The 24199-nt window shown below is 36.6% G+C and overlaps 1 protein-coding gene across 3 annotated transcripts in view; it reads right to left on the bottom strand.

Moving 5' to 3' along the window:
• Positions 1 to 24199, bottom strand: part of LOC117174161 (major facilitator superfamily domain-containing protein 6) — a 263255-nt gene that overhangs the window by 120046 nt on the left and 119010 nt on the right. For all 3 annotated transcript variants that reach the window (XM_033362978.1, XM_033362979.1, XM_033362980.1), the window contains exons 3-5: positions 22675 to 23190; positions 22485 to 22606; positions 22189 to 22414 (exon numbers count right to left, since the gene is read on the bottom strand). In XM_033362978.1, the coding sequence (XP_033218869.1) occupies positions 22189 to 22414; positions 22485 to 22606; positions 22675 to 23190 (864 nt within the window). The remainder of the gene's footprint in view (positions 1 to 22188; positions 22415 to 22484; positions 22607 to 22674; positions 23191 to 24199) is intronic.

Here is a 24199-nt window from a genome sequence, read left to right as displayed (position 1 = left end):
GCATTACTAGACTAGAACACCGCTATGAGAAATGTATCAGCCTTGGAGGAGATTATGTTGAGAAATAAAAAAAAAAATTCTTAAGAACGTTGTTTTTCTTGGCCAGGCCGGAAACTTATCAATCCACCCTTGTACATTGCCCTTATGACCCCATAACGTACTAGATATGATCAGACTGTTCAAGTTTTCAAGAGAAAGATTGTTTGTCCTAATGAGATATTTCTTTGCATTCTCTCCGGTATCAACATTTCACGAGATCAGCGAGGAATAGTAACATGACTCTTGCTTCACTTCCACCTAGAGCAGAAATAGCAAGACAGCATTATCTCCGCACTTACCATCAAGGGCAAACTTGGCGGAAAATCATGAAGAATCCAGAAGACTGTGAATGGAAGTGAACTAACGCTGAACTCACTCCAGTCAGGACAACGAAGAATTATGCTATAGAAAGGTCAGTTATACTGTGCTGACAAAAAAGACATACAAATTGATTACACCGGCACACTAAAAACAAAAAGTTGTCTGTCCGACAGACTACACTAGCATATCTATATGGTTTTAGGGTCGCTGAATTCGAATTCGGTGTCCAAATAACCAAGTTGGCTCGTATTTTTTTGAAAAACGAAAAAATAGACGTAAAATCGACAAAAACAGCGATTTTTCAGGTATATTTTTGCAACAAAAAAATATATTTTCTCGCCCGGTGGACTTAACCAATATATTTATGTGTCTTTTGGGTCGCTGAACTCGAATCTGGGGCACAAATAACCAATTTCGCTCATACTTTTTCGAACATCGCAAAATAGAAGTAAAATCGACGAATACAGCGATTTTTCTTGTATAGTTTTGCAACAAAAAAATTTTCATGTCTGGTGGTCTAAATCAGCATATCCTTATGTTTTTGTGATCGCTTAATCCGAATTGCGGGTCAAAATAACCCAGTTGGCTCATATTTGATCGAAAAATGCAAAAATAGAGGTAAAATCGATGAAAACAGCGGTTTTTCGTGCACATTTTTGCAACAAAAAATATATATGTTCATCCCCGGTGGACCTATCCAGCATATCCTTATGTTTTTGGGGTCACTGATTCTGAATCCGGGGTTCAAATAACCCAGTTGGCTCATATTTTATCGACAAACGCAAATTTAGACATAAGATCGACAAAAACCTTCAAACCTTTACCTCCCTCGACTGGGATTGTCGTTCACTGTAGATTCCCTTTGCGTCTCACGTTTCGACTTTATTACCATGAGTCCCCCTGCCTCTCACGCTTATAGGGTTCTTTTATTTTTTATTTTTCTTTATATCGCTTGTATTGAACCCTGTTGTCCTCAAAAGACCTACGTAGTGCGTTTCGCTTTCGTTTGGTACCTTAATTGACTTGATCTCGTTTTAAACTCCAACAGTATTCTGCCATCAGGTTGATATTCCAACACCCCTGATATCGCCTCTCCATCTCTTTTATATTTTGGAGGAAACGTTCGCCTTGCTATTCACTAAAGTATCCCAGGTTGTCTACAAACTTATTTATATGCGAATGAAGAAAATGTAAATTCATATTCATAAGGCAGCCTAGTTTACCAAAGTTTGTTACCATTTCTGAAACCACGTTTTGATAGTCTGGATCCAGTCTTCAGTGCCAGACATTTTTTAAATGAATTCTGGATCCTGCAACATTTTTCTCATCTGCGGTCCATCGAAGATCTCCTCTTTTAATTTTGCTTCGGAAAGTTGTGGAAATTGATCTCCCAAATACGCATAGCAATCGCCATCCTTGTCAAGCGCTTTGACAAAATTTTTTCATATGACCCAGCTTTATATGAAGGGGTAGAATCAAAACTGTTTTTGGGTCAACTAGAGGATCTTCAATTATATTTATTTGTCCTTGCTCAAACGATGTTCTTTTTGGCCATCTTTTTTTTATTTTTGTAATGACGAACGCGATCTCGACTGTCCCATAATCACAAGTAACAAGGTGTTTTTGTATACCCTGATTGCTGTCCTAAAACGATTCCAAGAATTTTGAGATCCCCGCAAGTTTTCCACTCATAAGTTGAGTAATTGTTTTTTTTCAGGACAAATTTTAAGTTACTGTAATGGTCTTTCAGTTCCGTAGAATGTGCGATTGGAATTGGAGCGTAAAAATTAGTATTATCCAATAACACTGCTTTTAGACTGCGTTTAGAAGAGTCAATAAATAGCCGTCAAATTTCCGGTCTATACTCTGAAGCATCTTTAGGGATACCGAGATCTCACGATAAATCATTCAATTCCGTCGATTTTGCATCTATGTTTGCGTTTTTCAATAAAATATGAACCAACTGGGTTATTCGAAGCCCGGATTCGGAATCACTGACTCCAAAAACAAAAGGATATGCTGAATAAGTGCACCGGGGATGAAGATGTATTTTTTTTTGCAAAAATATGCACGAAATACCTCTGTTTTCGTCGATTTCACCTCGATTTCTGCATTTTTCAATCGAATATGAGTCAACTGGGTTATTTTGACACCGGATTAAGATTCAGCGACTGCAAAAACATAAGGATATGCTGATTTAGACAACCGGGCATGAAATTTTTTGTTGTTGCAAAAGTATACATAAAAAATCGCTGTATTCGCCGATTTCACGTCTATTCTTGCGATTTTCGAAAAAGTATGAGCTAAATTGGTTATTTGGGCCTCAGATTCAAATTCAACGACCCAAAAAACATATAAATATGTTGTTAAAGTCCAGCGAGGGAGAAAAATTTTTTTTTGCAAAAATATACCCGAAAAATCGCTGTTTTTGTCAATTTTACATCTGTTTTTTCGAATTTCAGAAAAATACGAGCCAACTTGGTTATTTGGACAGAGGATTCGAATTCAGCGACCCCAAAACCATATAGATATGCTAGTGTATTCTGTCGGACAGACCACTTTTTTGTGTGCCGGTATTATTAATCATTTTTTTCTGCTCAATATTTCAAGGCCTCATCTGAGGACAAATTCGAGGGCGTGTAGTCAAGATCCGCTTTACAGCTGGTGTTGTCAAGCACAATATCTATTTTGTTCTTAAAATAGTCTCGCAACTGTAAAACTTGTGACTTACACAGTTTGTTTTATATCTTCAACGCCCCTACTCATTATATGTCCGCATTCAGTGCTTCGTCATTTCTACGTGGACGATTCTGTTTAACTTTTCAAGGTCGGTGTTAGGTCATTTGATGAGCCCTCTGATTAAATGCACTGTTCTGCATTTATCTGGTCCGATCTCCATGTGAATATCATTGGAAACCTGCTTTGTGACATCGATCACTTGTTGCAGTTTCTTGGTTGAATTGACGCACAGATTAAGGTCATCCATGTACGGCAGATAGGTCACTTGAGGACCATCCTTATTAATATGAATAAATTTTAAACTCATGAGACATGCTGTTTAGTTTTTTGCTCAATTGGTTCAACCCTAAACAGAACCATAGTGCACTGAAAGAGTCTCCTTGGAAAATACGTGTCGAAATGCGTAGTGATCTAGTTATTCTTGGTTGTCCATGATGAAATACTTGATTCGTGTATCCCAGAGCCTCATCGCATGACTTAGAAAGCCAATAATGCGTGGGCAAATTTTGTAAAGTTTTAAGACTTCAAGCAAATAGTCATGCGTCACGGTAGGAAACATTTGCTTGCAGACAATGTATGTCATGTGTAAGTTCCTTTGATGCTTACGACCTTGAGTCATGGCATCCACGTCTACAGTGACTATATCTTTACAGCCTCGCGAGTTTTTACAACATCCTTTTTGTTTTTCTGTAAGGATGTTATTCTTGTTGCAATGAGAATATAGCTTATTTGCAATGATACCTGTAAGGCATTTATTAATTGTTGGAAGACAGGCTATCCGTCGAAATTTAGATGGATTTGAGCGACTGGTTTTCAGGTAACATATACGTAGTAACCTGGACTGTAAAGCCTGGCATCAGATCTGGATGTTCAATGATCTTCTGAAAACACCTTGCCCATGAATGATGTACACTCTGAAGTTACTTGTACCAGAAGTTGTGCAGTATGTCCAGACCTGGAGCTTTCCAGTTACTTGCCCTTTCCATGACAGCTGAAACAGCTAAAGCTGTGATATTTGTCAGCTGCATTTTAGGGCTATTGCTTGCCCTGGCTTTCTATAGTTTGAACTACGCAGTTCCCAAATTGCATCTGTTCATTTTTCTCAAACACCCGACCAGTAGTTAGTCATATCTTTCGATTAAGGGACTTTGGTGCCTTACTGGTTATTTGGCTTTACACTCAATTCACGATAGAACCTTCTTTGATCCGTCTAAAAGTTTTGATTTTGTTGCCTCCGTGCACTACTTTTCTTGCAGCGACGCACTCTGGCAGTAATATTATCAAATCTCTGTCGTTGAGAATCTAAAATTTGATCCAATATTGCTGGTGTTAATGTCTTGATGTGCCGAGGGTGGATTATTTTAGTAACATTGTTTATCAGATTTCTGTTTCTATTTCTTTTTTTATATTGAGTTAATCGACCCAATTTGCTCTTTACTTTGCTGACATCAATATCCAACCTGATCTTCCATGGTGGATCTCGATCGCTGTCTGAGACAAAAACTGCATTTGCAGGCCTAGTTTTTCGGTCCAACGCTCTAACGGTTGCCACAGCTGCACAGTATACAAGAGTTTGCACCTCTCACGCAGTTTGTGCTACGTTGAAATACGTAGGTAAAACCTGGCTGTCCAGATGTGCGATTAGTGCTCGCAGATGATTTGTGATGTTTATTTTGGGCAGAGAATACCTTAGTGTTGGTTCTAAATATCTAAACTCTAGTAAAGTATGACCAAAATTACTTTCAAGGTGCCGTAGTTTTTCTGGGATTTTCCTATCCACATCATCGCTAGTAATAGCCGGATGTGGTTCTAATGGATCCGGTACATGATAATCATTATTCCTAGCACCTATGCCTTGAGCATCAATCAAGTCTTCGTTGTCCACATCTTCCAAGACGAGTTCATCAGTAGGAAGCTGCTGTTCCACTTCCATTTTGATAGCAGCTATTTCAACAGCCGAAAATAGTCTGTTTACAGATGTTGGGCGTTTTTGATCTGCCACACTCTGCTCATTTATTTTTGTGGCTAGCTCTGGGTATTTAAGTAAGAAGAGTATAAGGCCATCCACCTCTCATTGTCGTATCTCAATTGATGCTGTCCCACGGTATTTCTATCGAGGTGGTTGGCTGTAAATAGCTAGCGCTAGTCAAAGCATCCTCAGCAGGCACAGTTGATATTTCACTGCTTACCGTTTGCCGCAGATGTTCTTGTTGGCCAGCTCTTTGATTAGTGAGATCTGCCTGACCATCTCGTAGCTCACCATCGCCACCGTCCCGCATGCTGTGCCCCCAGCTGTAACTCCAGGGGCGCCCCGACGATCTTCGGGAAACAACAAGCGTTTCAAAATCTTTATTATATTCTCCATTTTTCATTGATGGGTTTTGGTGTTCTACTTAGTCCCTCTCGTCTTCGTTATTATTCCATTTGGCATGGGAAACCCTGTCAGTAGCAATGCTACCGTTTGAAACCTACTGCGATGCAGCAGGTATACAATTACAAGCGGCCGCGAGCATTGGGGCGACAACAGTTACCTCTGGCTGCTTTCTCAAAGCTAACATTTTTTTTTTTACTCGGATGACCGCGGTTATAAATTATGTCCACGGACTGTTTCAAGTGACTCATTAGATTAGGATGTTCTAAGTTAATTCAATTAGAGGTCCGGGGTTCGATCCCTGAGCCGGTACCTCTATACATTTTTCAATGTACCTTTACCGAGCTTCTGGTGGTTCAACACCCACCTTAAGCTGTAGGTCCACCCATCGTGTACTCAAATGCAACACAGTCCGTCAATGATGGGGTAAAAACTAGGCTTTGTCCAATATATCTGGACAGACTGCTCTCATCAGATCACTTGATTTTATTATAAAAATGCGTCCATGACTGATGAAATATATCGGGACAGCCCTGTGGAAAAATGATCAAATAAAAATTCCAACTCTAACCAAAAATGCCTTCGACATGTTGGGCAGTATAAGCCTATGACAATATTTCAACACAGAAATGTTTTTTACAATAATAATAATAATAATACCATTAAGCCATTTCCATCTCGGGGTAGGTGTGACTCACTTGCTCAAGAGATGAGTAATGTGAGGAAGGAGCACTTCCATGCATTTTCTCATGCAATCTCTCGTGTTTCTGTGACTTCTTTGGACTTTTCGAATTAGGGTATTATTCACACTTTCTAAGCATTCATTCCGCAGTCTGCCTCTGAGAACGCTACCATTTAATTTCACGCGATACACTGGTTTCGTTAGTAGTTCCTCTTTTATTCTCTCAATATTTCCAAACCATCTTAACTTATCCTTCTCGCAATAAGGCTACGTCTTCCTACCATTTAGATCAGGTGGTACAAATATCGATTCATGTATTGCCATTTTAGCTTTATTTGATATATTTTTACTTCTGATAATGGGCCCTACTCTGCCGATAACCTTCTTACCATTGTTAATACGCCTATCTAAATGTTGCATATCGTTTTCTCACCCTTTTATCCAAACACAATATTTTTTTTATTGACGTTAGTTTTAACGTAAATGCTCTTTTTGCCTATAATCAGTTTGTTCAGCATTCATTACAAGTGTTCAATTGATTCTGCCATAACAACCTTATCATATGCGAACACTAATCCACGTACCCTTACTGTTTTGAGATCCATATCTTTTTCGCCGAATAGGGACACTCTTAAACACTCGTCCGCGAATATAATAGATAGACATGAAGACATAGCGTATCTCTGTCTAACCCCTTGCATAATATCGAACCAGACATTTAGTTTCTTATTCACTCTTAAACTCGCTTTGTTAGTCGCAAATTAGAATTATACAAGATTCAAAAATAATATAACATATCATTAGGTATTATTTGCATTAGTGTCAAGTGACATTCAAAGTGAATGGATAGATTTTCCAAATTGAAAAACAAGATTTCTATATAAAAAATTCACTGTCTTTCTAAAAATGTTGAAAATGATGATTTTTAATTAGAAGCTGAAAAATTTAATAAATTGTGACGTTGCAGATTTTCTGCAACTCACAAATTCTACTTTGCATAAACAAACTCCTAATAAAAGCCCACGTGCCTACATGAGGGGTAATAAAATTCGGCACTCCTCTATTTTGTTCTATTTTAAGTTATTATGGTTTTATAGAGTTTCTTATTTTATTATTATGTTAGTATATTTTATACGTTCGTAGCACTAAATTTAAGAAAGTAGGACAGTCTAAATTTTTTAATTTATTTTTATTTTTGTTAAAATTTCCTAATTCCGCGGTCTCCAGCGAGAGCCACGCAGAGTTGCTCCATTGACGCAAACGATTGATTAGATCCACCCTCACCTTCACCTTCAGTAGAAGGTGAATCAAAGGTGAATCAAAATTCTACAAAAGGATAGGTAATCTCGCCTAAAAATAATTACCTTTAGCAATGTATCAATTGAGAGCAGCGATTTCTAGGCTGTTGATGCCGTTTTTTTGTTTTCTCTTTATCGGGAGCATCGGGAAGTCCACTTCGCATTTGTAATACAGATAAGGGGCTCCTGGTCCTCCACCTCAGCACCGGAATACAGCCGACCCTGGCATCGAGGGAACAACTTTCGCTTCTCACTCCCTTTCAAAGGACGCAGTTCGGAATCTCTCCCTCCCTCAACAGCGGCTGATAAAGGACTAACGAAGGAAGGGCGGGACAATAGGATGGACGAATAGAAAGTGGATCTCGTCGGCTGTCTTTCTCACGATCGTGCGAATTACGGAAATTAAGTTGTCCACATCAGGCCCCCCCCCCCCATTGTGTGATTCCACCCGTTTCATATATACGCCGGTAAGCGCGAAAATCGGTCACTTGGTGTCTGTGAACTCTACGTGCGGACACGTACTCCCGTCTTCGCTTCGTTCTAGTTTGTGTAAGGTAGGAACGCTTTTTTATTAATTATTTAGCCAAGCATCCTTTTAGTGGATATTTTATAGTGGTATTAATTTCTCTTTATTCTCTAAGCTCCTTGGCTAAATCATTCATTACTTGATTCAAATAAATGTAATTATGTGTGGTTAAATAATTATCTAACAATCTGTAGGGCCGAATCACCAACAATTGAGTGCTATTTAATATGTTACCGATTCCCCTTAGTTTTCTTGGAATTCTGAATTTTTTTGAATATCTTTGTTGTTTAATATAATATGTTACCGATCCCCTTAAATTTTTTTGGAATTATGAAACTGATGTTATAATGTGTTATCGATCCCCCCGTAAAGTCTCCTGAAATTAGGAATTTGATATAATGTGTTGCCGATCCTCCTTAATTTTCTAGGAAATTTGAATTTTGTTTAATTTTGTTGTTGTTTAGTATAATATGTTACCGATCTCCCTTAATTTTCTTGGAATTATAAAAAGTGTTATGCAGTGTTTCCGATACATCCTTATTTTTTATGCTCTTTTAAAATGCCGAAATACCTCGAAATTGTGATAAAGTGTTACCGATACCTTTTTGTTTTTCGATACCTTTTTTTAAAAACTCAAATGCCTGGAAATTGTGTTTAAGTGTTACCGACCCCTTCTTATTTTTCGATACCTTTTTCTTGAAATGCTTCAAGCTTCTAAATTATCATAAAGTATCATCAACCCTTTTATCTTTTATATTCCCCTTTTGGTTAGCAAAGTAATCTGAAGTTTGTCAAGTTTCTCGATTCTTTTATATTATCTATACCGTTTTTTTATTAACAAATAATCAAAAATGAATCAAGCTTCTCTATCCTTTTGTTACCTACACCCTTTTTAGTACCGAAATACCCAAAAACGATTCAAGTTTCTTGATCAATTTATGTTACTGATACCCCTTTTTGTGCTAAAATACGCAAAAAATGATTATAGTACTACCTTTTTATATGCCGAAATGCCCTAAAGTTATTAAAGTGTTATCGGACCCATTATCTCCTTTATACCCTCTTTATGCCAAAGTACCCTAAAAATTATTACAGATTTATCGACCCTTTTCGTGTTGTCTATACCCTTTTTAGTGCCAAAATACCTTCAAATTATTATAGTTTTCTCGATCGTTTTATATTATTTATGCCTTTTTTTCAATGTCAAAATTCCCCGAAATTATTTTTTTTTCTCGACACTTGTAGCAATTATCGACTCCTTGAATACCCTAAATTTTTATATTTTTTTTATCGATGAGATTTCCTCCCACCTCCCAGGGATGGGTTTGACTTATCTATCTCAACCCCTGTACCTTGAATTAGGGTATATATTTTGTCATGTTGGCCTATATAAATTAATTTCATTTTTGTTCACAGACCCTAATACCTATAATTCCGATGGAAGATTTTCCCCCAATTTTGAGTTTATTTTTGAAACCCCTTTAGAGTTTCTGAAAACCCCTTCTCGTACCCGATTCTAGAACCCCATTAGTTTTTATTTTAGAAACCCTCATTTCGGCTAATTTTAGAGAACCCTTGTTTTTTTCCGAGAATATAGTTTTCTTGCATATTAATTTTTGGAAAGACCCTCACCTATTTGACACAAAGAAGCCCCGTAAGTATTGGTCAAATATAAGCCCAGTGTCACGAAGCATTGTTATTGTACCGATTTATAATGCTTATATATTTTCCCGTTATGTTTCGTATTTTATGCTTTCGTATGTAGAACCCCTTTAACGTGCCACTTGCAACTCGGGCTAATATAGAGATTGTGAATATTATCGAATTCTACTATTGTATATTTTTGTTATTGGTTTTAACCCTTGAGAGTGATTAACGTTGATTAAAAATATGTTTTTTTTTGTGGCCTCATTGTATCCATGTTTAACTTTCTTCTTATTTTCTTTGACTGACCTTTCTAAAATTTTGAATAAACCACCTCTAATTATTTTATACAAAATATGAGCTTTGTAATTACGTAACCCTCCCCTCTACCATTTTCACGTTTAGGCTGAGCTAGTAGTTTTGTCCACCCTAAGGTTAGCTTTAACTATTTTTTATTTACCTTTTTCTTAGTTTGAAGTCTTTTGTCTTTTGTTATCTTATTTTGTTGTTGTTATTGTTACCGTAAAGATTTTCTTATATCATTTGCTTCATATGTTTTGTTATCTCGTATTTCAGCTTAAGGTTCACCCTTTCAATCAGAGTCAGTGAGGCCCCCCCTTTTTATCGTTTAGCCTGAAACTTTGAGCGTTCAGTGAGGTTCCCCTTTTCCGTTTGGAATACGGATTCCGTTTACCTTTATCGTTTTTCACTCTCTTTGGTTAAATTGGTTGGCCTTTGTCCTGAGTAAGGAATGGCGCCCAATAATATAATTTTTTTGTATCTAATCTTTTTTGCATCTAACTGTTAATTGAGAATCAATCGGAAGGGTCTGCTTTCTTTTAGTTCAGTTTCTCTACTTAGGTTGCCAAGTGCGCTACTGAGAGACCTTCCAATTTAATATTTTTTTTATTTAAAAAGTAGCGTTACAATTTGGCGCCCAACGTGGGACCTAAAAATTAAAAACTTTCTCTTATTTATTACAAAGCTCATTCCTGTCATTTTAAATTTCAGATACACCTCAGTATCGTATTTCGTTAAATTGTAGTCATGAGTCAGGTCTTATTATCTTGTCTCTTATTGCTTATCTGCTTACATTCTGTATTGATAGTGCCTACAGGCACCAACATCTATTGTGCTTTCTTACCTCTTATCAATTTAGCCCCATCCTTTGTAAGGACACCTGTCTTTAAACTTTAAATTGATTTCGTTTTGCAAAAGTGTATTTACGTTTATCCGTTCCCAATAATTATCGTTTCTTTTGTTGACTACGTTTGCCGATTTTATACAATTAAGTGCCCCTCACCCCTCCTATAAACTGAGAGCCCTTTCGAGACTGGTCGTAGATTTGGATGGGGATACGCAACTGACTTCCTGGGTCTATAATTTAAATAAAGAATTGCTCCAATTTCAATTGGAGAAAAGGACTTATTCCATGGACGGAAACTTTGCAACACTGCGCCTGTCAATAGTAGATACTGCCAAACGTGGTAGGGAAACTGGAGACCTTTTTAAACCATACCTTACCCTTTTACGACAAGACAAAATCATGATGGATGAAACCCCTTCGACCCCCTCAGGTTCGGTAAAATCCCTTCTGGATGAAGACCTCGAAGATCCGCCGCAGCACATAGGCGCTGACAGGGCTAGTTTGGCTTCACCGACTAGCCCGCCCCCCTCTTTTTCGGAAAGAAAATCCGACCCCGATACCGATCCGAAGATACCAAATAAGCCCGTAACCGTAACTAAAGAACATACTCGCACTACAGATGAAAACTGTAATGGGCAGAAAGACGAAACCAGGCCACTTACCCCCCACTTCGAACGGGATATCCCTCATAGAAATCCTGGCAATAGAAGTGATGCCACTCTACCCCCACTCTTTAGAGGTTCCGATCCCTGTACGGAACCAAACTTCACCCCCCTCGACCCCCACGCCATCGTTCAAGCATCCATTATCTGGAATCCCTCACAATCATCATACCTAACCCTCGGAGAAACCCCCTCTCATCGGCTGCACCCCGATGTAAGGAATCCCTTCCCCGACCGTACGCCCACAGAGTATGGCGAAACGTACCCCCCGCGCCGCGCCTTAGTCTCGTTCAAAAATCTACCCCAATCCTCCACCTGATAAGGAAAGAATCTCATCCTTTTATTGTTATAACCCCCAATATAACGACCCTCACCCCTTTCGCCGTTCCAACCCCTTACCCTACACATCGCGTAAAGATACCCACCCTTCACTTTCTTGGGACACAACGTATGACGACCCCTACCCCTCTCGCCGCTCCTACACTTTTCCTCGCACGCCGGGTATAGAACTCTACCCTTCACGTTATTTTGACGTTATTTAGACTACAAAACGGACTTTTCAACGGACCTTCTCGAACCCTATGACTCTAACCTCCAAGAAATTAACCCAAACTTGTACCTCTCTGGAAACCCCAAGGGAACCCCTGTTAACGAATCAGATTCTTTAACCTCTGTTCCGGTATACAATCTTTCCGAACTACCTTATCGATCTTCATTACTCTCTGGTCCCCAGCCCTTAATATACCTGACTATTGAAATCTTAAGAAACCCAATTAAAGCCTTTGTAGATAGTAGTGCTTCACGCTCGTTTATAGGCTTAGACGGCTTGGAAAGCCATCTGGCCAACAGCCAGATAGAGTTGGTCTCCCAAGAGATCATAGCCCCAGTTGAACTTCGCGGGCAAGAAAAATCGATTGAGCCGTCTCATAGTGGTTGGTCTTCTCCAATTGTTATGGCCCGAAAAGCGGATTGTGGATATCGATTCTGCCTAGACGTTTGTAAAGGAAACGCGATTACAAAAAAGGACGCCTACCCCTTGCCACAAATGACCGGGATTCTGGGTAAGTTGCGAAGTGCAACCTATGTCTCAAAAATAGATCTACGCAACGGGTCCAACCAAAAACCCCTCGACAAAGACAGTCGGGACAAAATGGCATTTGCCGTACCAGAACGCGGCCTTTTCTAGTTTAAACGGATGCCCTTCAATCTCACAAATGCCCCCGCGACTTTCCAACGTCCATTATACCAATTAATAGGTCCGGAGATGGAACTCTATGCGTTTGTTTATTTAGATAACGTAATAATCATCACAAAAAACTACGACGAACACCTCGAATGGCTCACTAGAGTCCTGGATAAAATATAAGAGACCGGTCTGGAAATTAATCCAGACAAGAGCGAGTTTTTCTGCCCCCAGGTACACTATTTGGGTTTCCTAGTAAATGAAAATGGATTACAGACCGATCCCGATGAGACAGGTCTCATTATAAATTATCCCGCCCGGAAAAATATAAAAACGCCGCGCTGATTTCTCGGAATGTCGAGTCCCCGAAATATGCTCCAGCTGGTAAGTTTCCAACGGAAAACTATTTACCTACCGACCCAATACCCTGAAGACCGACTTTGTAGAAGACCTCCTCTAATGGAAATAAGTACCCGATAGCAGCGAGAAGCATGCTGTACTATTAGAAGCTCACGACCCCTTACAATCCGGCCACCTTGGGGCAGAAAAAACCTATATGCGTGTTTCCATGGAACCATGGATAGTGGCGGCCACAGATGTTATGAGCCCCTTCCCTAGAATCAAACAAGGATTCCAATACGTTCTAGTAATACAAGATTTATTGACGAATTGGATAGAAATTATATCCCTACGCGTAGACACGTGTAAGAAAATTTAAGCCGCCTTTCGCCAAAATATCATTAATCGCTGGGGAACGCCCCAAGTACTTCTTACTGATAATGGGACAGAATTTGTAAATAAATTTCTGTATCAACTCGCTCAAAAATTTAAAATCACACATACTACTACCCCTCCCTATCATCCCCAGGAAAATCCCGTAGAAAGAGTTACCACAGTCCTAAAGACCATGATAGTTTCATACATCGACAAGGACCAAGGTACGTGGGACGAACGACTCTCCGACTTTCAATTTGCGTATAACACCGCCCACCATACCTCGCTTAAATCCTCCCCTGCCTTTTTAAACTTTGACAGATACATACAACCCATAAACTCCCTTAAAAACGATCCGATCGCGAAGCCAACATAGAAAACCGAAACCCGGACTCCTGGAAAATTAGAATGACAAAAATTCAATCTATGCGCGATTAGGTAATTAAAAACTTGGACCACGCGTTTGAAAAACAGTCTAAATATTATAATCTCAGGCGCAGATAAACATGATTCTATAAAGGAGATCTAGTTTTATCCCGATCTGGAGTTTTATCTACTAAAATAAGAAATATTGCCGCAAAATTAGTTCCCCGATGCATAGGCCCCTATCGAGTCTCGAAAGTGTCATCGCCCACCGTCTATGAGCTTTCAGACCTTACTGATATGTTCATAGGCAAGTCGTAGGTAGGGTAGGGAACCCATGTGGGAAAATACATTGGAAATATTTAACCCTTGTGTTATCACCCGGGTACCCATCGGTGTGTATTTTGTTACATCACTTTGTTCCCTGAAGAGATAGGCTAAAATCCTTCTGGATCCCCATGATTTGGCTAATTTTATATAGAAAATGCATTGAAAGTTTTTATTTTTTTTATTTTCCTCAACAAATTTTTGATTTGAAAAATAGCACACGCTGGTACCACCCGGGTACCTAAGTACCCACATACAAAAATATTATGATTCATGCAATAAAAACTAAAAATAAGTATAAAATAGGAAAGAATAAGTACTTATAAATGTATAACAATTAATATAATTAATGTTTTATGGTTTATTGAGGACATTTTATGAAAATGATAATATTTATTTATTACTTTGGTGCCAAAGTGTTTATAAATAAAATCATAAAATTGTTTATCATCACATAAAATGCAAAAAAATTTAACTAATTTACATAAAAGAAAGTTAACATAGAAAGAAGCATTTTTTAAATCATTGATTCACCATTAAAAACTAAAAATTCACTTTATACATTCCATTCATCTCGTAATTTTTGCAGTGTTTTCATCGCAAACTGGCGTCTCACATGAAACACAACTCTTCCTTGTCTTTCGACGTTTTTTTATTGCCTGTTTTTTGCAAATATAGCACAATCCAATCACTACCTTCCTACCAGTGATGTCTCGTGGCTGATTATTAGCAGGAGCGTCGATTGCGCGACTGTTGAAGCTGCCTGCGTTTCATACCTTACTGAGGACTTATATGGGTCATCATATATTAAAATGTAACTATACTTCTATTAAAATATCTTCTTAAAGTATTAATAAACTAATATCAATTAATTTTATGTATTAGTTTCCAGGTATAGCGAAGTTTTACCTTCAAAATCGTACCTGCGTACCCGGGTACCCGGCTGATTGTTAGTGTATAATTTTTTAGATGGTTACACAAGGGTTAAGCTGTTATAGAAAACTGCTGCGCAGTGTTTAAGAGATTTTTCCATATAAAGGTTTCCATATTGGCCCCGATATAGGTTCTCATATAGGTTCCCATACAGGTTACTATAAAGGTTCCCATATAGGTTTCTACGCAGGTTCCCATATGGGTTCCCACATAGATATCTATCTCGTTTCGTGTGGCAATTTGTCCCTAAAAATGTTTGGGTCCAGTGCATATTTTCGGTGCTACAGGGCATTGAAATTGTATGCAGATGAAACCCTAGTTGCAAGTCAACGTGCGGCTCTGAAAAGTAATTTCTCCTACCGTGCTAACTTAATCCTGCTTCGAGCGTTTAAAATGAAAAATAATGAAATGCCATTTTGAATGTGTTTATCTGCTTAAATCGGGTGGGCGCTCAAAACCGCGTAGAAGCATTGTCACCCGGGTAAATCTATCGATAAAAAAGTGGCCGCAGCGTAAAACAAAATATACCTTTGTATTCATCTTGACACGACCGACCAATTTTTATTATGAAACTTTTTCATTCGATAATTATTACTCAAGATAAACAATTCGGCCGTTTGTTGATAAAAAAGCTTGAAATTTTTGTGGCGTATTTTCAATATATAAACGATAACCATAAGTAATGCATTTTGTTTAAAAAGCGAATATGTTTGTTTTTGTTCAATAACAAATTCATTCCAAACGCAGACCACATTTCGGCAACTTTGACCAGTGGGGCGGTCATCGAAAAAATGTTAGTTGAAATAACTAATCGCAAAAATAGTTGTTGACTAGACTTTGAGCAAGTGTGAAGAGTAAGAGTGTTGAGCAAGTGTGTTGATTTAATCTTGCTGCCATTTGCACAATTTTCAACCGAATTTCTTCAAAGTTTCACAAAAACTTTCTCAGAGTATAGTGGACAACTTTCTCGCGATAAGATATTTTAAATAAAATTTCTTCGATGACCGTCCCTCTGGTCGAAGCTGGCGAAACGTGGTTTTCGTTCAGAATCAATTGGTTATGAAACAAAAACAAAAAAATTCGCTTTTTAAACAAAGTGCGTTTCTTATAGTCATTGCTTATATATTTAGAATACACCATACAAATTGAAAGCATTTTTATCAACAAACGTCCGCGTCAAGCTAAATACACATATGTATTTTGTTTTACGTTTTGGCCACTTTTTTATCGATTCATGTCCTCGGATGGATAATACTTCTACGCGTTTTCGAGTGCTTTGTCGAGTTGTTGCATCCGTCACTTAAAAAAGTGCCGCACCGACGATCAGTGCATAGCAAAAATATAAATGTAGGTTAGGTTCACCGAAATGTGGTGAGCGTAACACAAATAGTGTCAGTGAGCCTAGATAACTCGTATATTATTGAAAATAAGCACTAATCACCCAAACTATTAACCCTGATTAATGTAGAATTCAATTAAACGTTTTCAATTTTCTGAATTCTTCTGAAAGAAAGAAATTCTTTTTAACTATTTCCAAAGTCATCACCTTTGGCCAATGGGTTAACTACTAATGAAAAAAGATTTGCACTTTTTTTTAATTCTGAAGAAATCCGTAGAAGTCTTTGAATTCAGTTTAAACCTTTTTAAACTTTGTTTAATTTTCTTAAGTTTTTTAGAATTCACTTTAAATTTTTTTGCATTTCTTCAAGTCTTTTGAATGCTGCAGAATTCTCTTGATTTCTTAGACCTCACATGTAATCTCTTGAAGTGTTTAAAAAGATTTAAAAGAATTTTCTTATAATATTTTTTATTTTCGTAGAAAATTTAGAATATACGTTAAATCATGCTGAATTTCTTAAAGTCTTTTGAATTCTGCAGAATTCTCTATATTTTATAGAATTAATTTGTAATCTTTTGAATTCTTTTAAATATATTCAGGGTTGCGACATGACAGGGGAACCTGGAAAGACGAGGAAATTTTGGGAATTTTATAAATGAAAATTGTATCGTTTTTATTTTAGGGCAGAGAGTTTCAGTATTCCAGTGGTAGATTTACCATTTTAGTCGATTTATAAGTTTGTTTGAAAACTGATTTTTTCAATTGAAAATTTAACCATTCCACTTACAGTTGAAAGTTGACCTCTTCTAGTTTAGGACTTAGATATTCTTTTGGAACTTAATCTCCTTGTTTGAAAGCTCTTCTTTTGGTTGAAAATTCATATTCTTTTTTAAACTGAAAACACTAATCCAGTTGAATATTTCATAATTTTAGTTAAAAATTCATTTTTTTTGCTGCACATTCATTTTTTGACTGAAACTTTAATTATTTAATTTTTGCTTAAAGAATGATCTTTGTAGTTCTAAGCTGGTATTTTTTTGTTTCACATTTATTTTATTAACTTCAAACTTAATTATTTAAGTTTCGGTTGAAAATTGATCTTTTTTGGAACAATTTTTTGTTTTTAATTTCCGTTGTTTAGGTTGAAGATTCATTTTTTTTAGTTTAAAATTAATTTTCTTGTTTAAGATTCAACTATTCGAGTTGATGATTCATCATTCTAGTTGAAAATTCATCAGCGAAGATGAAAGTTAATTTTCTTACTAAAAATGTAACTATTCAATATTCTGTTAAAATTTTTTTTTCTAATTTAAAATTGAAGTATTGGGTTAGAAATTTGTCTCATTTGATTCAAAATTCAACTATTTCATTTGAATGTATGTGTTTTGTTGAAAAATTGTATTTTTCGAAAGAAAACTAACGTTTTTTTTTGAAAATTATTCATTTTGTTTGAAAATTAATCATATTGTTTAAAAATTCACTTTTTCCGTTAAAAATTAAAGTATTTCAGTTAAATTTTCATTATTTTTGTTGAAAATTCATCTGTTTGGTTTAAAACTTGACTATTCTAGTTAATTTATTTTGCAACTGTTTGCTCTTTTGTTTTAAGAAATGTTTAGAATAAACGTAATTAATTAGAATAAATCTTTGCGCATTGCGACAAATATAAATATGCTACTTTGAGTTTACCGAGAAAATTGAAAAATTTCACCAGGAAAAACCGGGAATTTGAAATTGTCCGCTGAATCGCCACCCTGATCTTTGAAGTGTCTTGAATTATTCTCTTATTTATTCTTCTTATTCTCTTAAAATTCGTTTCAATTATTTTCAAATAAACCAACTTTGGTCGTCGGTGCACTACTATTGAATTAAGATGCACTCGTTTTTTCTTAATTCTGCAGAATTCTTTAGAAATCTTTGAATTCCTTTAAAATCTTCTGAATTTAAAAAGAATTCTTTGAATTCTATTATTATTTTTTTGAATTTAAAAAGAAAATTATTTTTCTTAAGATCTTTAAATTTTGAATGAATTATGAATGAAATGAATGAAATTATGAATGATTGTAAAGTCTCTGGATTCTTAAAAAAAAATGGAATTATTTTGAACTATTTCCCCATTCATAAATGTTGGTTCATGAGCGAACTGCTACTGAATTAGGATGCAACCTTTTTTTAATACTGCAGAATTCTAATAAATCTTTTAATTGGCTTTAAATTATTTGAATTCCTTTAAAGTTGCTACAAGGGTTGTTCAAAAAGTAAGTTTCCCTAGTCTGCCGTTTTGTCCCAGCGCCATCTAGCGAGCTGGGACCGAACATAGTTTTAGTTTAGGATATACCGATAAGAGCGGAACCGGTCTTAGCCGCCGAAAAATTTTTTTTCATCAGTACCGGCTCGGAAACCATGGAGCTACCTGTGAAAATCGTGTCCACTTGTGAGTTGCGTATAGTTATTCGCTTTTTAACTGCAAAAGGGCTTAATGGCAACGAACTTCACACTGAATTAGTGCCTATTTATGGTAACAAATGTATGAGTATGCAAAAAGTGCGTCGGTGGCGTACATATTTTCTCGAAGGACGCGGAGAAGTTCATGATGAGCAGCGTGCAGGCAGGCCAAAAACCACCATTACAGATGAAACAGCCGCAGCAGTCGAGAAAATCATTTTGTCAGATAGGCGCTTTACAATTGAAAGAATTTTGGACTCAATGCCTCCTGAAATCGATATTTATCAGTTTGAATTTCATTGCCATTAAGCCCTTTTACAGTTAAAAAGCGAATAACGGCACGCAACTCACAAGTGGACACGTTTTTCACAGGTAGCTCCATGGTTTCCGAGCCGGTACTGATGAAAAAATTTTTTCGGTAGCTAAGACCGGTTCCGCTCTTATCGGTCTATCCTAAACTAAAACTATGTTCTGTCCCAGCTCGCTAGATGGCGCTGGGGCAAAACGGCAGACTGGGGAAACTTACTTTTTGAACACCCCTCGTATATTTTCTAAATTTTTGAATTGTTTGAATGATTTTCAAGAATTCTTTTAAAATATTTGGGACATAACTGAATTTATTTTTGATTTTTGAATTTATTCGAAAACATAAAATTCTTTTCCACTATTTCCAAATTCATCAACATTGAATTCTTTTAAAGACATTCCAGTATTATCTTGAAATATTCAGGATATAACACAAAAAGATAAAAAGGGTAGATTATTAACGAAAAATGTCCTAAGGGAAATTATATTTCTTTATCGAAACTCCCTATCATAAATTAAAAATAATTATTATTTTCCCTCATATGACCTACGATCAGAAGTAAATTCCTGGTTTTTTAATTAAATTCTCGGTTTTTCCCCAGTCATTTTCTGGTTTTTCCCGATTTCCTGGTGAAATCGCCTCCCTGTCGATCTTTAAAATACTTTAAAGCATTAGAAATTAATTCTAAGAAATCGAGAGAATTCTGCAGAATTCAAAATACTTGAAGGAATTTACAGTAATTTAACGTGAATTCTGAAGATTTTAGGATAATTCAAAAAAGTTTTAAAGGTTTCCACTGAATTCAAACACTTCTACAGAATTCTATAGAATTAAAAAAAGTGCAAATCCTTATACTCGAGTATTCCAAGGAACGACAATACTCATGAAACACCCTGTATATTAATTATTTGAAGGAGTTTTTAATCGGTTCCACAGATTTTTTCATGATTTTTACATATCACGAGAGTTGGTGTGAAATACTCTGAGTCACGGAGTAATAATAAGAATCCGATCTCCGTACATACGTTCTGACTGGGGTATCTGTACATTTATTGCCAGCCTTAGACGTGCGCACTGTGATTTGCTATATTATTTTCTCCTGCCAGGAGTATGCGAGTGAATGCCAGTGCTTGACAACCACGACAACGGCAGAAATTTATGTTATACCAATTTTTTGCGACGTCAAGAAAACTTTTATTTATCCATACGGCCGGAAAACCCCCTTTGACAGGTGGCAACAAGAATTTTTGTCATAGCCCTACCCTTTTCCAATGTTTCGTGGGGGCGGTAAGACACCCCTATGATACCTGGCGGACCGAAAGGAGCCACTACGAAGTACCCTTGAACACTACACTGAGTCCCACTTTGGTTCTCTTTTCAAAAACTAAAAAAAAAGCAAGATCAAATTTTAAATTGTTGAAATTCGGTTTCGACGTTACAATTTGTATTAGAAACTCACGAAGTAATCGTAATACTTTTCCTTGCAGCGTTAGAAACTTTAAAAAATAAAATACCTGCAATTTACATGGGCCGAAGGAGATTTTAAGTGCATCTTCTTTTATTAGCAGTTAATAAGCGTTCCGTCGGTAACTTTAAGAATTTTGTCTGGATGCTAGCGCCACGCAGTGGAAACCTCAGACAACAACGGAATCGTTTAAATTCTCATTTTTCATATTATTCTTATCAGAGAAGGTATTAAATTTGTGTAGAATTAGATATATAAATTATTACATATATTTATTTACATTTATTTTCCAATTTTGAATTTTATTTTTAAACTTCGCGCACAACATACTACTTGAGCTATTATGGATGCGCTTGAAGTAACCTTCAGGAGACGTTAATGACATTTTTAAAAATTTGTAACGTTGCAAAAAAAAGTGTTGCAATTACTTCATAAGTTTCTAATGCAAATTTTACCGCAGAATCGGAATTTGAACAATTTAAAAACTGATCTTGCTGTTTTTTTGAGTTTTTTAAGAAGGAACCGAAGGGGGACTCAGTGGGGTCTTTAAGGGTACTTTGTAGAGGCTCCTTTCGGTTCCTTCAGTTCACCAGGGACTAGTCAAAAAAACTATGTTGGTCAAATCCCTACCCATTTTTAACTTCCCGTACAATATTATCATTACGCTATATCTTGACAGATCCATATTTGAGGCATCATAGTAAGAAAAGTAACAATAATTAAAAACTGTTGCCTCGTCAAATAGCTTCATTTACCGTTCAATTACAGGTTCTAATAGATTGCTGTCAAAAATAATTTTTTTCCAGTCAAAACAGAGGTGACCCTATAATGCATCTATCCTGTATTACTTACATATAGTTTCCAGGTCACAATTTGTCAACTTATTTCTGTAAAAAATGACAGAAATAAATAAGCACGTATATTGACGAACTCGATTAAAAATATTTAAGAGAACACAACCTCAGTTTTTAGTTTTCATCCAACACAGCACTCACTCGCACACTACTCGCGGGAGAATATGAGATAGCAAATCACAGTGCGCATGTCTCCCTTCATGTAAGCATTGGCTATAGAAATCTCTAAATATTCACTGATGATTCTCAGGCTCAGAGAAGCTTCAGAGAATATTCTCCTCAGACACTCAGGTAGACATTTTTAAAGATCCAGGTAGCTCGCTTAAATGGTCTGAAGGCTTTAAAATGTCCTTTTGAAAATTTCAATACGAATTCGATCATAATTAACTAGCAGAGAGGCTACCTTAATAGAGTAGCCGACACTCACTAAGGATCTTTTTTTTAGCTTTCGGAATAAAATTCGCAATCAACGGGTTTCGATTATTTCAGATATTTAACTTTTGTTTAGGTGTTTAAAATTGGAATGAATGTAACGTGCCTCGTAAATGAAATGAGGTACGCCAAAACATACGGCCAACTACTGTAAATTACTCTGAACGCCCGGTACGTGAAGAATACAATAGGACCATGATATAACCGTCGGATCACTTTCAATAGGGCTCAAATCTCTCACACTATCTCTAGTAACGAAGGCATTCAAATCGAGCCAACTGATATCCTGAAACATAATAGGCTTTTTCGACAGAGAATATTCAAACATTTTCTATCAGTATGGTAGTTAACCCCTCGTTCTGTATTATCTTTGCTATAAATAATGCTTCAATCTTACCGGTTCAGAGGCGACAAAGTCGTATTTAAAAGTTATTTGCGTGGCAGTGATTAAAGCACCACCCATCAGAACACTGAAAATGGCAAAGCAAATTGTGTAATTCTTTTCTCTAGCGTCAGGTCCACAGGGATGGTCCGGAAATGATGTACTATGATCGAGTGCGATTCCAACGAAGAACATAGCCAGACCCCAACCCAAGCTTCCAAACATACGTTGGTGTCCATACCTAAAATTGAATAAATGGATCGAATGTTAACTTAGCACTGTACACGAATAACTCAAAAATGAATCTATACCTGTCTGCATCTTCACCAAGAAGTGTTATCACAGCTGAATCGGCCAATGTTATAGCAGGCGCAGCAAAGAATTCGCCTACTACTACCAAAAGAAGCAGAAGAAAGAAAGTTTTCTGGATATCCTGAAAAATGTCAGTAAATTAATATACAAAAAACTTATGCACCGATAAGAATTTGCGAAAATACTTACAGGTAAGCTATAAACGATAGAACTAAAGAGTGGCTTAACCAAACTTCTGTCCTTATCACCGTTATAATTAGTAGCATAATCGACGGAAAGAGGACTCTGGCCAGCAGAAGCTCGTGGATATTTATTCACACTTCGTCGATGTCTTACAAATTGTTGGCTTGATTCTTCATCTTCTTCTTCCGTTAGGTCTTCGTCATTTTCTCCAGAATCCTCTCCCAAAGCTCCCATTTCATCTATATCAACGAAATTTTCTTCCTCCTCTTCTCTCTTCATTTTCTCCATTTTCTCTATAAATTCTTCCTCCTCCTCTTCTTCTTTTACTCTTGAATACATTATACTTTTTGCATAGATTTTACTCGATTCTATTTCTTTAAGGTCAGTTTTAAGATCTTCTTTCTGGGTTGAATGATCAGTTTCACGTTTTACCATTACTTTTTGAGGCGTAGGTTTGGAACGAGTTTTTGCAGGTCGACTGTGAGCCTTTTTTGGTGACCTTCTATCATTCAAAGGTTCATTCTGTAATAATAAGATTTTATTTTATCTATATTGTAATAGTTTTAACTTATATACTAGGTACGACGTTCTGAAAGAAAAGGGCGAACTTTTTCAGTATGCCGAAAAGACGTTTTTAAGAAAAAAAGCATTTAAATTTGGATAGTGCCAAAATCGCACGTCTGTGACGAAAACTTATCGAAGTGATTGTCAACATTTTCAATGACACTTCGTTATGTTGTACAGGGTAATAAAATGAGAGAAACTTATATTTTATTTCCTGCTAAAAAACACTAAAAAGATGTGAAAAGCACTTCTAAAGTCCACTCGAAGAACGGTTTTTAAGGTATGGGTCATTATTCCTCAACTGCCCCAACTCAAAAAGTCATGTTTTTCGATTGTCTCTCAATTCTGGGAATATGTTCGCCTACCCAACAGTAGTTAATCTACAAACTTATAGACCAGGATTACCAACCCTCCCTAAGTGAGGGGGGGTTGAATTTTCAACCCCAATGCCTGCAGGGGTAGTTTCAAACGCCTGTAACTTCCTTTCTAATTACGCGATTTAAATTTTTTATGAGGGTTTTGGAAAGTGCTTTTTACACGCTTTCATCCTATTTTATTATTTATAACAAAAAATTGTATAAACAATTTTTTCAATAAATAAATTGTTTATTTAACTTTTTTCGCAATTTAAGCATCTACGATTTTTTTTTAAATAGTCTCAAAAGAAAACTTGACTTTTTTACTATGAAAAATGTCTAATAAGAAAATGGACAAATTGAAATTCATTGAGTTACAGAGCCGGTTGTAGAGGGAGTCCTCGCGCTCGCACTCGGGCTAAAATCGCACTGTCACCTCCACGTGGTAGACTCTGGAAACTATAACTTGATAGGATGTAGGCTGACGACAGGCGTTAATTACCCATCCATTAGTACTTTATTTACTCAAACACTTTATACGTGAGAAGTTGGTTGAATCATGTATTTGTTTTAAAAAGTTGCAAGAGCAATAACCAATTATTGTCGGATAA

The sequence above is a fragment of the Belonocnema kinseyi genome, chromosome 6 (genome assembly GCF_010883055.1).
Source record: "Belonocnema kinseyi isolate 2016_QV_RU_SX_M_011 chromosome 6, B_treatae_v1, whole genome shotgun sequence".
In the NCBI taxonomy this organism is placed as follows: Eukaryota; Metazoa; Arthropoda; class Insecta; order Hymenoptera; family Cynipidae; genus Belonocnema; species Belonocnema kinseyi.
The sequence above is the reverse complement of the archived record's forward strand: the minus strand, read 5'-3'. Positions and strand labels throughout refer to the sequence as shown.